A 16,732-nucleotide genomic window follows, 5' to 3' on the forward strand; every position below is an offset into this window, starting at 1 on the left:
GACTTCCCATTCCCAGTTGGTAGTAATGAGGTGGTGCTCCCTTGCTCCACCAATGTGGTATAAGAGGAGGCCTGCTAGAAGAAATAAATAAGATCCAGAGTCTTAAAATAAAATAGGCAAAATGTCCAGGATACAACGGAAAATTACTCATTATACCAAGAAATCAGAAAAACCTCAACTTGAATGAAAAGACAATCAACAGAAGCCAATAACAGGATGACACAGATGTTGGAACTACATGACAAGCATTTTAAAGAAGACATCATAAAAATGTTTCAACAAACTGTCACAAACAGACTTGAAACAAATGAAAAAATAGAACATCTCAAGAATGCAATGGAAAGCCTCAGCAAAGAAATAGAAGATATAAAAAAAGAACCAAATGGAAATTTTAATAAGAAATAAGTATTTTGTGAAGATTGTGACATCAGTTCCTACCACTCAGTGTCATGTCAAGACTGATTACAACAAACGCCCACCACGAGAGGAAGAAAGGTTTATTTTTTACATAATGGAATACAGAATCTAGAATGAATTCACAAGTATAAACAACTGATTTTTGACAGAGAGGCAAAAGCAATTCAATAGAGGAAGGATGGTCTTTTCAATAAATAATGCTGGAGTAATTAATTGGATATCCCTAGACAAGAAAATGAACCTATATCTGAACCTCACACCTTGTGCAAAAATTAGCTTGCAATGGATCACAGATATAAGTGTATAACATTAAATCATAAAAATTTTACAGGGAAACATAAGGAAAAATCTTCAGAACTTAGGGCTTGCTGAATAATTTTTAGAGATGATATCAAAAGCATGATCCCTAAAAGAAATTATCAATAAGTTAGACATCATTAAAATTAAGAAATTTTGGGGCGCCTGGGTGGCGCAGTCGGTTAAGCGTCCGACTTCAGCCAGGTCACGATCTCGCGGTCCGTGAGTTCGAGCCCCGCGTCAGGCTCTGGGCTGACGGCTCAGAGCCTGGAGCCTGTTTCCGATTCTGTGTCTCCCTCTCTCTCTGCCCCTCCCCCGTTCATGCTCTTTCTCTCTCTGTCCCAAAAAATAAATAAACATTGAAAAAAAATTTTTTTAATTAAGAAATTTTGCTCCATGAAAGGACCTCTTTAGAGGATAAAAAGACATGCTATAGACTGGAAGGAAGTATTACAAACCATATATGTGACAAATGACTCATACTTTGTATATATAAAGATTTTGTTGGGAAACAACAGAATGCTGGCAAGGATGCAGAGAAACTGGATCTCACATATAATAATATAAAGTGGTACCCCACTCTGAGAAACAACTGTCAGTTTCTTTAAAAGAAAAAAAAAAGAAAAGAACAAATCATACACATCATACAACCCAACTATTTCTCTCTTGGACACTTATCCCAGAGAAATGAAAATCTGCGTTTACCCCCAAACTCCTGTATATGAATGGTCATAACAACTTTATTTCTAATACCTGAAAAACTGACAACAACCAAAATTTTCTTCCATAGTTGAATGGTAAATTGTGATACATCCATTCCATGTAATACTACTCAGCAAAAAAAAAAAAAAAAAAAGATGCAAATTATTGACACATACTATATCCTAGGTTTGCTTCTTCAAATTTCTCATCTTGAGTTCCTTGAGTTTCCTTTAACATTTTTCCATATTAAAAAGACACTTTAAGTGTGCTGATTTCAAAGTTCAAATTTTTAAATTTTTTTCTGAAATTTTAGTAAGTAATACTAGAAATGGTTCTTTTTTAATTTAGATCCAGTTAACTTGATATCAGGTCTGGTGACGAATACTGGTAATTTTGTAGTTCTGTCTGGGACATTTTTATAGTGTCATGACTGGCTCTTAAGGCCTAATATAGCAATGAAACATTTAAAAATATATATATCTGATATACTGGTTCTAAAAAAGTTCAAATGAGGCATTTCAAAAACAAACATTTTGAGAATGAAACAAGTTCAAAGGAAAAGTAATTGGTTTAAAGGAAAACCCTATCTTAGATAAAATATTTGTCTCATTGCCAAAGTAACACTGGATAAAATTTATTTTTTTCTACCATTTTTATTATAATTATTTTTTCTGGAATTGGGATCTCTGAAAAAAAAATCCTTTTTTAAAAGAATTTTCTAGATTGGTAATGTACCTGTTTCCCAGCCAATAAATTCTTAGATATGACCACATATTTTAGTAGTATGATTTATAATACTTTAGAAACATGTTCCTATTTAAATTTTTGCTTTGGAGAAGCGTTTTTAAAAATTTTTAATCTGCTGGCATCTCTAATTACAAATCTGAAATTCCTGGGGCAATGATAAGAAAAAAAAATTTTTTTAATTTGTGTTTCAAAATATCAAAACACTATCTTATGTTTCTGGTATAGTAAAGGTAAAAAGCAGACTCAATATAATATGAATAGTATAATGCCATTTTTGTTCATTCTCCAGAATAACCTAGATGAAAATACCCTAAAATTTTGACCATGGTTATTTCCAGGCAATAGGCTTTCTGGTCACTTATTTTCTTTTCCTGCATTTATGGATATTTTTTTCCCCAGAGAACACATATCATTTTGAATAATGGTATATAGAGCTTTACATATACACATACAATGAAAAATACTAAAAATATATAAAGCATTAGATGGTTTCTAGGAGTCCTAATATTCAATAAATCCTTGTGTAAATGGGCTATAAAACTCTATCCATATCCCAGAATGGAATGCTGACTGTGACAAGTAAATTAATTTTTTTCTTTTACCTTTGACTCCCTTTCCTCATTTCTCCTACCCTCTCCCCTGCCTCCAATCCTTTTTAAAATTGGTGAAATATTTTGGAACAAAAGTCATGTCTTCATTTTAGAATGTCCTGAGGAAAACATACAATTTAAAGGAAAGTTACTTTATTACCATCAGCATTTGTCAGCTTTATTTGTCAGAAGGGATTAATCAGTCTCCATGCAACAGATAACAGTATTTGACAAAAGGACCTAGGTTCCCAGAGAATAAGATATTAAATTATTATTATTTTAATTTTGTTGTTTTTACTGTATTTACTCCTGGATTTTAAAACTGTCCACAGGTTAAATTCCTACTAATTCGGGGTTGATTGTATTTCTATCTTCTGCCTGCTAGTTGATAAGTCAACTTTAATGCACATTTATGTTCATTTATAAGTTCTTGGTATCAATTATAGAATTTGTTTAGATTTTTTTGAGTTTGCATAAATATATATATATATTTTTTAATAAATATATTTTAAGGTAAAGAAATATTATTTACTATGTTCATTCACTTGAAGTTGTTATTGAGTAATAATGTAATTTTTATTAAAACTTTCAAATTTAGGATTATTTTCATTGCAAGAATGCCAGAAAGCCAACTTTTCAAAAGAAGAATGGTAATATACAAAAGAGTTCTCATACAACAGTTCCTACCAGAGGTAAGAATGTATGTGAAATTAACAATGTCTTTTTAATTTAATGTATTTTTAAAAATATTATGAAAATTCTTTTTGTATAGTTAACAGAGAAAAGTGGAAAAATATAACTTCCCAGAAGTCAAATAGCAATATTATTTTATTACGAGAACGTATTGTATCTTTACAACAACAAAACAGCATACTTCATAATGCCAAAAAAACAGCGGAATTGTCTGTAAAAGAATATAAAGAAATAAATGAAAAACTCCTTCAGCAGCAACAAGTATCTGATCAACGATATCAGACAAGCAGACAGACAATAAAGGTAAAGGAACCTTAAAAATCAATTATAATAGACTATATTATCAAGGTGGATATTTTGTTTTACATGTGTTGTTCCTGTTCATTGTTGTGTTATAACATTTTAAGGACAGGCTTCATTAATGCATTTCTCACTTAATTTGCCCATGTCTAAACTTAGAATTTATCATTATAAATCAAATTATTAAATAGTAATTGCCTCAGTTCCTCTTTACAAATACTAGTATAAAATGTGAAGAATTTAACATAAATATCTATTTTAATGTGTTCTTATAATTTACCTATGCTTTTTGAATTGAGTTTTCTGCAATAATTTGTAGACACATTATAACTTACTGCTGGTTATCATAATTTAATCTTAAAGCACATGGAAAGGAAAAGATTGTTCCTTAGGTCTCCGTTCTTAAAGGTATTTGCTTGTATAAAAAATGTTTTGTTGAAAATTTGTCAGAATTCATCAATGTAGAAAGTAATTTTTATTTTTATTTATTTATTTTTTAACATTTATTTATTTTTGAGACAGAGAGAGACAGAGCATGAACGGGGGAGGGTCAGAGAGAGGGAAACACAGAATCTGAAACAGGCTCCTGGCTCTGAGCTGTCAGCACAGAGACCCATGCAGGGCTTGACTCACAGACTGTGAAATCATGACCTGAGCTGAAGTCGGCTGCTTAACCGACTGAGCCACCCAGGCGCCCCTAGAAAGTAATTTTTAAATCACTGTCATACATAATTTTAAATTATGCTTAAATTTTCTACTTCTAATATCTAGTGCTTTGATTCAAGCAATACTTAGTAAATGTTTTAATTATAAAGGATTACTATTATAGTAGCTATACTAATAAGAACTGTCTCTGGCTTCATTCCCAAAGTAGCCTAATAAACCAGATCTGACCCATGTTCCAAACTTTCTACCGAGAGTTACTTTCTACCATCTGGATTTTAAAAATTTATTAAGACTTATTTTCTGGCCTAACAAATAGTAGATATGGCAGAATATTCCATGTGCACTTGAAAACAATGTGTATTCTGCTGTTGTTGGATTGAGTGTTCTCTATATATCTATTGAGTCTAGTTGGTTAATAATGATGTTCAACTCTTCGATATTCTTGCTGATTTTCTGTCTAGGTCTGTCAGTTATGGAGAGTGAGGTATTTAAATCACCCACTATTAATTTTTTTTGTAATTAATGACATATAATTCACATACCATAAAATTCTCTTATTTAATTCAATGGTTGTTACAATATAGACAAAATTGTGCAACTATTACCAAAATCAATTTTAGAACATTTTCCTGACTTCATAAAGGTACCCTGTACCTTTTATCCATCATCCTTCTCCCGTCTCTGCTAGCTCTCTGCAACTACTAATCTACACTCTGTCTATATAGTTGTATGGGCAGAAAAAATTTTCCTTCTTCCCTTCTAGGTTCTTTGGCTTGTCTAATAATTAAATTGTCATAAAACAGATTAATAGAAGAAAAAAATTTTAATTTCATGTATATGCAAGCCCCATAAAAAAATGAGACCCAAAAGGCAGCTAGATAATTGAAGTTTATATAACATCCTGAGCTAAGGAAAGGGGTGGAGGTGTGGGATACAAAGGGAGGGAGGACTTTCACAGGAAGTCTAGAGGAGATGTTTGGAAAACAAAAGTTGTTCTGTTATGTAGATAAATTTCTTAGGTAAAAAAGTATTTCCGATAATATCTCTCTTCCTGGTAAGACTTGCTTTCCAGTGTAAATTTAGGCAATTGAAAGGAATGGATAAAGAGTTTTTCTTGAATCTGCTGGGTTTTGGTTGCCTTTAGCTCAAAACAATCCTTATGCCAAAGAGACATATCTTGGGATGGCAGAATCTGCTTCGCTTCAAGATTTGCCTATCCAGACATTTCATACAGATGGAATCTTAGAATATGTGGCTTTTGGTGCCTGGCATCTTTCGCTTCTCATAATGTTTTAAACATTCATCCACGTTATAACATGTATCACTATTAGCATAAACGTTTTGATGATTATTCCTCCATAAAAGAAATTTAAAAACAAGCAAACATTATTGGGAATCAGCATCTTCATAGCACTTTGTGCAGAACCTAATCTTCTAAGTAAGGATCCATGTAATAATTCTAAGACACTTGATGGATCAAGGGAGTCACAAATGTTCTGATGAAGTTTTGGGGTGATGGTGGGGTGGTCTGGAGCCAACAAGCAAGAAAGAATTCTTGAAGACATCTTTGATGCAAAAAGGTGATTTTACTAAAGCATGGCGACAGGACCCATGGGCAGGAAGAACTGCATGGGGTTGTGACGGTAACTCATTATATACCCTCAGGTTGGGAGGGGGTCAGGGATAGGGTAAGTCTCTAAGGAATTTTGGGAGCAAGGTTTCCAGGACCTTCAGGGGCTAGCTGTTGCTAGGAAAATGCCATTTATTACCATTTAATAAAACCTCAGTCATGAGACACTTTAGATGCACATCTGGGGGCCATAAGCTTGGAGTATGATTGCCAGCATATATCTTGGGGGAGTTGAGATAACGGAAGTTGACTTACAAGGTCCTCGAGGTTGGGATAATGTTAAGCTAAGGTTCTCTTTTGTCCCTGGCAAACTGTCATCATCGAGACAGCTGAGCTCCTGGAGGACGGTCACTCTGCCCGGTTCAAGGCCTTGTCAATGGGCTGTAGGCAGTAAGGGAATTTAATTTTTCATTTACCTTAGTTTCCCACATCACCATGGCAAGTACTTAAACCCCTTTCCTTTGTTCTTGGGCAGCCAGGAGTGTCCAAGGAATATCACTCAGATCCCACCTGGGGTGGTGGGGTGGGGAGGAGGTGGTAGCTTGTGCTTTACCCCTCAGCCTGCCTCATGCTCCCTCATCAGTTTCTAAGCCATATGTTCCTTGGAGATCAAATAAAAGCATATTACATGAAAACTACAAAGCATTTTTTGAGACTTTCTATGTACATTGAGGAACACTTATAATTCCTCTAGGAAATTCTGGAAATTTAATCAAAGACTTGCAACAGTCTAGGGAGTGTTCTTCAAGAAAAACAGCTGAATCTAAATAAGAACAGGACACTGTGTGGCATTTTAATTTGCCTTGGTCCCATTCCCTACTATCCTAGCTCAGCAGTATCCTGGGAATAAAGATGGTTCATGTCCCCCATGCAGCCTGGCAACTACCAGAAGAAACGGAATGGAACTAGAGCCCCTGCAAAGCCTGATTCCCAAATAGTTGTCATCATTTGACCTGTCTGATGCTTTCCTGGAAGACCCCAGTTGAAAAGCTGTCTCTGATCCCAGTCATTGTGAGCAGCCTTCTTAGCAGGTTTGGCGGGTATGGGATTGTCAAAACAATTACAGGCAAGTGTTTTAACTTCAAGCTGCCTGAGGTGATAGATTCCAGTTAAGGTCAAACAGTATATTAACCAAATACTTAAAAGGAAAACTGGGAAATGAGATGTCCATAAAAGTTTCAAAAGGCTATGACATCTTCCTGGGAATCTGGAGGACACATACATTCATAGAGCTTTGTGAATACTCAGGTAAGAAATGAGAAAGCCTAAGTACTTGCCTCTGTCTTACATAAGGCTTTGTACAAGAGGATAGTAAATATTAAGGCAGTATTGTTCATAGCAGCATTACTAATAATAAGTAAAAGGTAGAAATAACCTAAATGTCCATTAGTTGTTGAAAGTATAAATTGTGGTATATACATACAATGGAATATTATTAAACCATAAAAAATAATGAGTATTGATATGTGTTACAACATGGGTGCAACTTAAAAACGTATTTAGTGAAAGAAGCAAGTTAGAAAAGACCACATATTTTGTGATTCCATATATATGAAATACCCAGAATAGGTAAATCTATAGAGATAGAAAGTAGATTCATGTTTGCTTTGGGCTGGGGGTAAAGAAGAATATGGTAGCAATTCCTGAAGTATGTGGGTTTCTTCTTAAAGTGATGAAAATGTTCTAAAATTGACTATGATAGTGGTTGAATGTATCTGTGAATATATACTGGAAACCATTGAATTTTACACTTTAAATGGGTGAATAATGTGGTATGTGAATTATATATCAGTAAAACTCTTTTTAATGTTAGTTTTAAATGGGAAAATATACCAACAAATAGTAGTATCTACATGGCTTTTACTGAACAATACATTCATGGTTGATAGAATAATATAATAAAAACCATTCTCCATTCAAATTAATAAAACCTACCAACATAACAATTATTTATGTAATAAATAATGGTAAAGTGTAATAGCTATATAACATTTTAATCATTTTTTTATGTTTATTTATTTATTTTGAGAGACAGAGAGAGCACATGCACAAGCTGGGGAGGAGCAGAGAGAGAGAAGGAGAGAGAATCCTAAGCAGTCTCCAAAGCCTGGCGGAGGGCTCAATCTCATGAACCATGAGATCATGATCTGAGTTGAAATCAAGGGTTAGATGCTTAACTGAGCCACCCAGGCACCCCTAACACTTTTAGATGTATAGAACCTACTGTTAGACAAAGCACTTAACTTCAATTATTATTAAATTCAACAAAGTAAAATATAGTTAAAGTTAATCTTCCTAAAATTAACTTCTAATTAAAACTTGTGTTTTCTTTTTTCTAACATATTCCATTGTGTATTGCAAAAGTAAGCATCAAGGAATAGACTGTTAAAGCTAATAATATTGACAGACTATCTTTTCCAGTTTAAATGCTCAGTTCTTTGACCTAAGAGCCTTACTCATAATTCAGCTGAAACATGTGACAAATGAGTCTCAAGTCTTAAGAATAACAAGGTGTAAATGTTATCCTCTTTTGTTCTAGTAACATTACTTAATTGTATCATAACTGTGGAAACTCCTTGATAGCCACATACGTGTCATCATGTGGATTTAAACAGCATTATTTCATAGAAGCAAACTACCAGAACCATATTATAAAAGAAAATGCAGCTTTACCTGTAAAAACACCTTTTAGAATATCTTTTAAATGTTTTGTAGTAGGTGTTAAATAATTATATGTAAGATACCAGCTGGCAGATATCAAATGTAAATGTTTGTGGTATTTTACATACTAGAAAATTTATTTTATGGTAAGCTTTCCCCTGAAATAATATGTGTTTCAAGAAAGTATAATACTCCATGTCATTCATTTAAATATGAATAGATGAATTATTTTATTAATTTCCTTTCTGTATTTGTTTAAATAACAACATGGATTTCAAGAGGCTTATTATCACTGTGGATTGCACTGTGTTCTCCCAAAATTCATGTGTTGAATCCCTAACCCCAATGTTATGGTATTTGGGGATGGGGCTTTTGTGAGGTAATTACGTTTAGATGAGGTCATGAGGGAAGGGCCCTCATGGTGGGTTTAGTGCCCTTATAGGAAGAGAAAGAGAGCTCTCACTAGAACCTGACCATGCTGACATTCTGATCTCATACTTCCAGCCTCCAGGACTATAAGATATTAAATGTCTGTTTTTTAAGCTACCCAGTCTATGGGGTTTGGGTTGTTGTTATTATAGCAACCCAAGAATAGTAATGCATATTTTGGTGCTAGCTTTGGGTGCTATTGTAACAAATATCTAAAAATGTGGAAGCAGCTCTGGAACTATGTAATGAGTACATGCTGGAAGCGTTTTGAGGTTCATACTAGAAATATGGACATTAAGGGTATTCCGGAGTGGTTTCAAATGAAAATGAGGAACATGCTTTTGGAAACGGGAGGGGAGGCAATCCTTGGTGTCAGAGAACTTGCCTGAACTGTGTTCTAGTGTTTTGTGGAAGGTAGAATTTGAGAACAATGCAATTGTATGTCCTTTTATTAAAACTTTATTTTAGAGGGAGTAGCTTTAGGTCAGAGCAAAATTGAAAAGAAGGTACTGAGATTTCCCATATACTCCATGCCCCCCCACATGCATAGACTCTCTCATTATCAATATACCCACCAGAAAGGTACATTTATTACAATTGTTGAACCTACTTTGATACATCCTAATTACCCTAAGTATACAGTTTGCAGTTCACTCTTGGTATTGTTTGGGTTTGGACAATTGTATAATGATATATCTCTGTTCATATATTCATTTTCACTGCCCTAAAATTCCTCTATGTTTCACCTGTTTATCCTCTGCTGCCCACCCCCAACCTTGCCTCAATCCCTGACAACCACAGGTCTTTTTACTCTCACCATAGCTTTGCCTTTATAGAATGTCATATAGTTGGAATCATACAATATAAAGGGTTTTCAGATTGGCTTCTTCTTTTAATAATATACACCTAAATATCCTCCCTGTTTTTTTCATGACTTGATAGCTCATTTCTATTTAGCATTGAATAATATTCCATTGTCTGGATGTGCCAGTTTATGTATCCACTCAGCTTCTGAAGGACATCTTGATTGCTTCCATGTTTTGGCAATTATGAATAAAGCCACCATAAACATCCCTATAGAGGTTCTTATGTGCATATAAGCTTCCAGTGACTTTGGGCAAATACCAAGAAGCATGGTTGCTGGATCATATGTTAAGAATATGTTTAGTTTTTGTTGTTTTTGTGTTTTTTTTAAGTTTATTTATTTATTTTGAGAGATAAGGAGAGCACATGCCAGCAGAGGAGGGGCAGAGAGAGAAGGAGAGAGAGAATCCCCAGCTGTCAGCACAGAGCCTGACGTGGGGCTGAACTCACAAATGATGAGATCATGACCTGAGCCGAAACCAAGAGTCAAAAGATTAACTGACTGAGCCACCAGGCCCCCCAAATATGTTTGGTTTTGTAAGAAACTGCCAGACTGTCTTCCAAAGTACTTTACCATATTGATTCCCACCAGCAATGAATGAGACCCCCATTGCTTCACATTCTCACCAGCATTTGTTGACAGTGTTGTGGATTTTGGTCATTCTAAAAGTGTGTAGGGGTACTTCATTGTTGTTTTAATTTGCATTTCCCTGATGACATATTATGTGAACCATCTTTTTCTATGCTTATATGCCATCTGTTTGTCTTCTTTGGTAAGGTGTCTGGGTCTCTTGCCCACTTTTTAATTCAGTTGTTTGTTTTCTTACTGCTGAGTTTTAGGAATTCTTTGTATATTTTGGAAAACAGTCCTTTTTCAGATGTGTCTTTTGTAAATATTTTCTTCCAGTCTGTAACAGTATGGGCCTTCTCATTCTCTCGACATTTTCTTTTGTAGAACAGAAGTTTTGAATCCTAATGGAGTCTAGCTTATCAGTTATTTTTTTCATGGACTATGCTTTTGGTGTTGTATCCAAAAAGTGATCTCCACACTCAAGATCACTTAGAGGTTCTCCTATTTTATCTTCTACGAATTTTTTTTAAAATGTTTATTTATTTTTGAGACAGAGAGAGACAGAGCATGAACGGGGGAGGTTCAGAGAGAGAGGGACACACAGAATCTGAAGCAGGCTCCAGGCTCTGAGCTGTCAGCACAGAGCCCGACGTGGGGCTTGAACTCACAGACCATAAGATCATGACCTGAGCCGAAGTCAGACGCTCAACCGACTGAGCCACCCAGGTGCCCCTCTTCTACGAATTTTGTAGCTTTGCATTTTACACCTGTGTCTGTGATCCATTTTGAATTAGTTTTTGTGAGAGTATAAGGTCTGTGTCTAGATTCTTTTTTTTTTCTCCTGTATATATCCAAGTGTTCTAGCACAATTTGTTGGAAAGCCTATCTTATCTCCATTGGATTGCTCTTTTATCAAAGATCAATTGACTCTATTTATGTAGATCTACTTCTGGCTATGTGTTCTATTCCACAGGCCTATTTATCTATACTTTTACCACCACATGGCTTGATTACTGTACCTTTATAGTAAATCTTGAAATCAGGTAGTGTTAAGTCTTCTGACCTTGTTCTTCTCCTTCAATACTGTATTGACCAATCTGGGTCTTTGCTTTTTCATATAAACTTTAGAATTTACTCATCTCTCCTTTTTTTAATTTTTTAAGTAGCCTCCATGCCCAACATGGAGCCCAACTCATGAACCTGAGATCAAGAGTTGGACGCTTAAGGGGTGCCTGGGTGGCTCAGTCGGTTGGGCGTCTGACTTCGGCTCAGGTCATGATCTCGTGGTCCATGGGTTCGAGCCCCGCATCGGGCTCTGTGCTGACAGCTCAGAGCCTGGACCCTGTTTCAGATTCTGTGTCTCCCTCTTTCTCTGACCCTCCCCTGTTCATGCTTTCTGTCTCAAAAATAAATAAATGTTAAAAAAAATTTTTTTTTAAATAAAGAGTTGGACACTTAATTGACTGAGCCACTCACTCAAGGACCCCTCTTCATATAAACTTTTGAGTCAGTTTGTCAATATACATGCTGGGATTTTGATGGGGATTGCAATGAATCCAAAGAGCCAATTGGGAAGAACTAACATCTTGACAATACTGTATCTTCCGCTCCGTGACTATGGAACATCTCCATTTATTTCTTCCTTGATTTCTTTTATCAAACTATTTTATATTTTCTCGTACAGACATTATACATATTTCGTTAGATATATATCAAGGTATTTACTTTTTAGGTATGCTAATGTAAATGGTGTTTCACTTTTTTAAATATTTATTTTTTGAGAGAGAGAGAGACTGAGCAGGAACAGGGAAGGACAGGTGTTTCGCTTTTAAATTCCACTTGTTCACTGCCGGTATGTTGGAAAGGGATTGACTTTAATATATTAACCTTTTATCCATCAACTGTGACACATTCACTTATTTGGTTCAAGAGTTTTTTGTTGGTTCTTTTTGATTTTCTGCATCAACAATCATATTGTCTGTGAACAAAGACAGTTTTATTTCTTCCCTCCAATTCTGTATACCATTTACTTCATTTTCTTGTCATACTGACTTAGCTAGGACTTCCAGTATGATGAAAAGCCAGGGTGAGAGGAGATCTCTTGCCTTGTTCCTGATCTTAGCGGGAAAGCTTCAAGTTTCTCACCATTAAGTATGATGTTAGTTATAAGGCTTTTGTAGATATTCTTTATGAGTTGAGGGTCATTCTGTTTACTATTTTTTTATTCCTATTTTACTGTTCCTAATTTATTCCTAATTTACTGAGTTTTTACTATAAATAAATGTTAAATTTGTCAAATGATTTCCTGCAACTAGTGATGTGATCATGTGATTTTTATTTTTTAGCCTGTTGATGTGAAGACCTACATTAATTGATTTTTATGTCTTGACTTGTTATATCAACCCAAAAAGAGGAAATCCTCATATTGTGTATGATGCAGTTAAGACTTAAAGAATTGATGTTAACTCCATTGTCTTTCTACTTTTCTTGATCTTAACTCCATAGTCTTTCTACTTTTCAAAGTTGACTTTTTATACAGTTTTACATTTAATAGTTTTAAAGTTTAACATTTGTGAATTCTGTTGTATCTAACAGCTAATTTGCTCCTCAAAGACAAAAACCATGTATTATACTTCTTTGACAACTCTCACAGAATCTGCATAATTAAGGTCATAGTACATTCTCAATGAAAGAATGAAGTTTGATTTATGACTAGTTTTTTGCCAAGATACTGATATGATAATGCATATTCTTATCAAGATTAAAAATTGTAGGAGTGCCTGGGTGGCTCAGTTGGTTGAGTCCGACTTTGGCTCAGGTCATGATCTCACGGTTCGTGGGTTCGAGCCCCGCATCTGTGCTGACTGCTCAGAGCCTGGAGCCTGCTTCAGATTCTGTGTCTCCTTGTCTCTGCCCCTCCCATGCTCATGCTCTGTCTCTCTCTGTTTCAAAAATAAATAAACATTAAAAAAAATTTTAAAGATTAAAAAATTGTTTTCTACTTCAAGTACCTTCCATTTTTCTTTATGTCCTTCTAAATCTAGCATATCACTTAAAGCCTGCTTCATATATCACTTCCTGCATGCAACATTTCCCAGAGACATTCTTCTTTCTTAAGGTTAGCATAAAATACAAGAATAATTCCGTTTTTAATTTATTATGTTGAAGTAGTAATATGATGTATAAGTGAAAGTATCCCACAGACTTTTGTGATTAGGAACTAGAGAATCAGTTTTGAGAATTGGAAGAATAGATAAATAGGTCAAGACTGAATATTCATTTACATTAAGAAAGTGAAGGCATTGGTGACATTAAATGAAAGAACTATAAAGTTTACAAATTAATTAATAAATTATATAGTATCATGAAAGTGTTGGAAGTTATGGTTTTGATAGGAGAGTTAGTCTTATGGTGCTTTCAAGAAGAATGAGGCCTACTGTCTTCTGTTTGTCAAAAATCCTACCAGGCCCACTTCACTTATTTGTGCTACCTTTCTGGTAACTATAAGCATTTAATTTTCTGAATCCTGATTTGCACAATGGCCCTACGTGTTTTCTAAAGGAAAATGATACTCCTTTTTGTCCCTCTAAAATGGTATTTCTGTATATTAATAGCAGTATTAACTAATCCCCAGTGTCTTGTATTGAGGAGGCATGACACTATTTCCAAAAGTTAGAAAAGAGATACTTTATAAAATGTAGACCAGAGAACCGGACTTTCACTCTAGACCATTGTTGCCTAATAGCCTTTAATCTGCCTTTACCGTAACTCCTCAACTACAGTGTCCCAAGTAATCTCAGAGCTCAAGTATCATATGTCAACATACATGACATAAATACACACTGCTGTTTATTTTGTGATTAAACACCATTATCTCCTCTGATGTCTTCATGAATTCTTGATTCCCCTGCCATCTGAGTCAGATACAGGTAAATTTTACAACAGCAGATTTTGTTCTCAGAAACTTTTTTTGGCAACTGTGATCTTAAAGCAGGTTCATTTTTAGTATTTGAATTTTCAAGTTTGCTTCAGCTCTTGTCCAGTTTCATTAACCAATTAATCTTAAATTAGTTTAATCAAAACCCAAATAAAAGACTTCTCCAAGTGTCAAAATCTGGAATTAAAAACAACAGCATAACCCTTTCAACAAATATCTTGGGTTTTTAGGTTAATCTAGCATATAAACTTTGAGAATACTAACTACTAAATCTGAAGAGTCTTTAAGTAAACCCTGTAATTCTAAAAGGACCATATTTTGTGGATCTCCATAAAACATTTTAATCTGGGTATACGTATATGATTACTATTGTCTCCTAAATTTACAGTTATCTTTGGTTTGTATTTATTTATATAACTCTTATTTAAAAGACTGAAGGTATTAAATTGTACTGGATTTTTTTTTTTCTATCAGGAATTGTAGAATTTTAAATAGCCTCATTTTCATTTTTGTGGTCTGTATTCGCACCTCTAGTAATAATGAAGTAGAAAACTACTCTCTTATTGTATTTCATTGCTAATCTCCAGAGTTTTCTTTTATCTTATCCCAATAGCTTGTGTAGTACACATTCCTTGTAGGGTATTCAGTTTATATATGTCAGATTCTCTAGGGCCATGGCTTTTGCCAGATGAAGCACTTTTGATTTTGAAGCTGATGAAACACAGTGCTATTATTGATCTGTGCATGACATAGCCTGTCTCTCTCCTAGCAGAGTGTAGCAACATTTATCCAGGAATTTGTGAAATGTCACTCGGATCATGTTCGCAAGGTAAACTGTGCAAAAACCAGGATCTGAGCTGAGAATCCATGTGGAATTGGACGTGACTGTCTTATTCCTATGTCTTATCTTCTAGATGAACCAAGTGATATTTGTTAACAGAATGTCTGTGTCTTATATTAGACTTTGTAAGGAACTATTATTATCATCACTCAGAACACTATGTACTGGAAAATCATACTTTTTATACTCTGTTTTTAGATTCACTTGTGATCTTACCCAGAAAATAGTAAAATATGAAAATATGACTTGAAAACATCAGTTAGAAATTTATTTTCTGTTTATAATAAACCAGTGTTATAATATATTACACAGTATTATATTCCTAGTAGTGTTTTTATTCTTTGCATCAATGAAATGTCAGGTAAGTGTCTTATTATAATATCAACGTGCCTAGAAGTGACAAACTACAACATTTTTCTCACTGTGGAATTGTTGTGATATTTATTAAGGCATATATTTTAGAGTTAGGTTTTAAATGCCTAGAATTTTGGTTTGCAGATGGATAGATGTATTTGTTACAATTCCTTTTAGTTTAATGTACCTAACATGGGTAAGGCATTCTAATAATAGGATATTCAACAATGAATTAAACAATACCTTTGGCCCCTATAAGATACTACTAGGAGAGATGGACATGTGTATCACAATACAAAGAAATTATATATAATATATATATATTATATACTTATATATATATAATTCTCTATATTCTATATAGAAAATATACATAGAGAGAGAATATATATATTCTCTCTGTGTGCTGTATGTACTGTGGATGTGTAATAGATGGAGAAAGACAGTCATTCATCATAGTCATTATTTAGTAAGGCTTTTGAAGGAGGTGGCATTTGGGCTTAGACTTATAGTTTGGTTTGATTTTGAAAGCTGTTATAAGTAAAACAAAGCCACTGGATGAAGGAAAGCTTGAAAAGGCATCAAGGTGAGAAAGCAGTTTGTTGTGGCTAGTGAATAATCTGGTATAGCTGTGGTTCTCAACTCTAGCTGCATGTTCTCCTCACCTGGGGAGCTTTTAAAAATACTTATGCCCAGATCCTACCCTAGACCAGTTAAATCTGCATATCTGGTAGTGATCCTTGCACCTTGATAGTTTTTTAAAACTCTCAGGTGGTTCTGATGTACAGTTAGGCCGAAGGCTAAACTTTGAGAAAATAGAGATTAAATGGAAGTAAATGAGAGATTGTTTAAATATCATGGCAAAAGACAACAAATATCTGGACAATACCAATAGAAGTAGAAAGAGCCGGGGAAAAAAACACCAAGAGATATCACAGTGGTATAATACAGAGTTTGATGACCAATCATATATGGCAAGTCAAAAAAAAAAAAAAGTATTCAAGGTACCTGTCAGGATTCCAATTAAAGTAAC

General features: G+C 34.4%; 1 protein-coding gene across 1 annotated transcript in view; it reads left to right on the plus strand.

The window, feature by feature from the left end:
* The window catches only part of CNTLN (centlein), a 317,305-nt gene that overhangs the window by 224,585 nt on the left and 75,988 nt on the right, over positions 1-16,732 (plus strand). The window contains exons 17-18 of the mRNA XM_047064802.1: positions 3,352-3,445; positions 3,526-3,749. Coding sequence (XP_046920758.1) covers positions 3,352-3,445; positions 3,526-3,749 — 318 coding nt within the window. The remainder of the gene's footprint in view (positions 1-3,351; positions 3,446-3,525; positions 3,750-16,732) is intronic.

This window comes from Lynx rufus, unplaced genomic scaffold, assembly GCF_022079265.1.
Source record: "Lynx rufus isolate CCGP_SWC_20201006 ecotype Redwood Valley unplaced genomic scaffold, mLynRuf1.p SCAF_10, whole genome shotgun sequence".
Taxonomy (NCBI): Eukaryota; Metazoa; Chordata; class Mammalia; order Carnivora; family Felidae; genus Lynx; species Lynx rufus.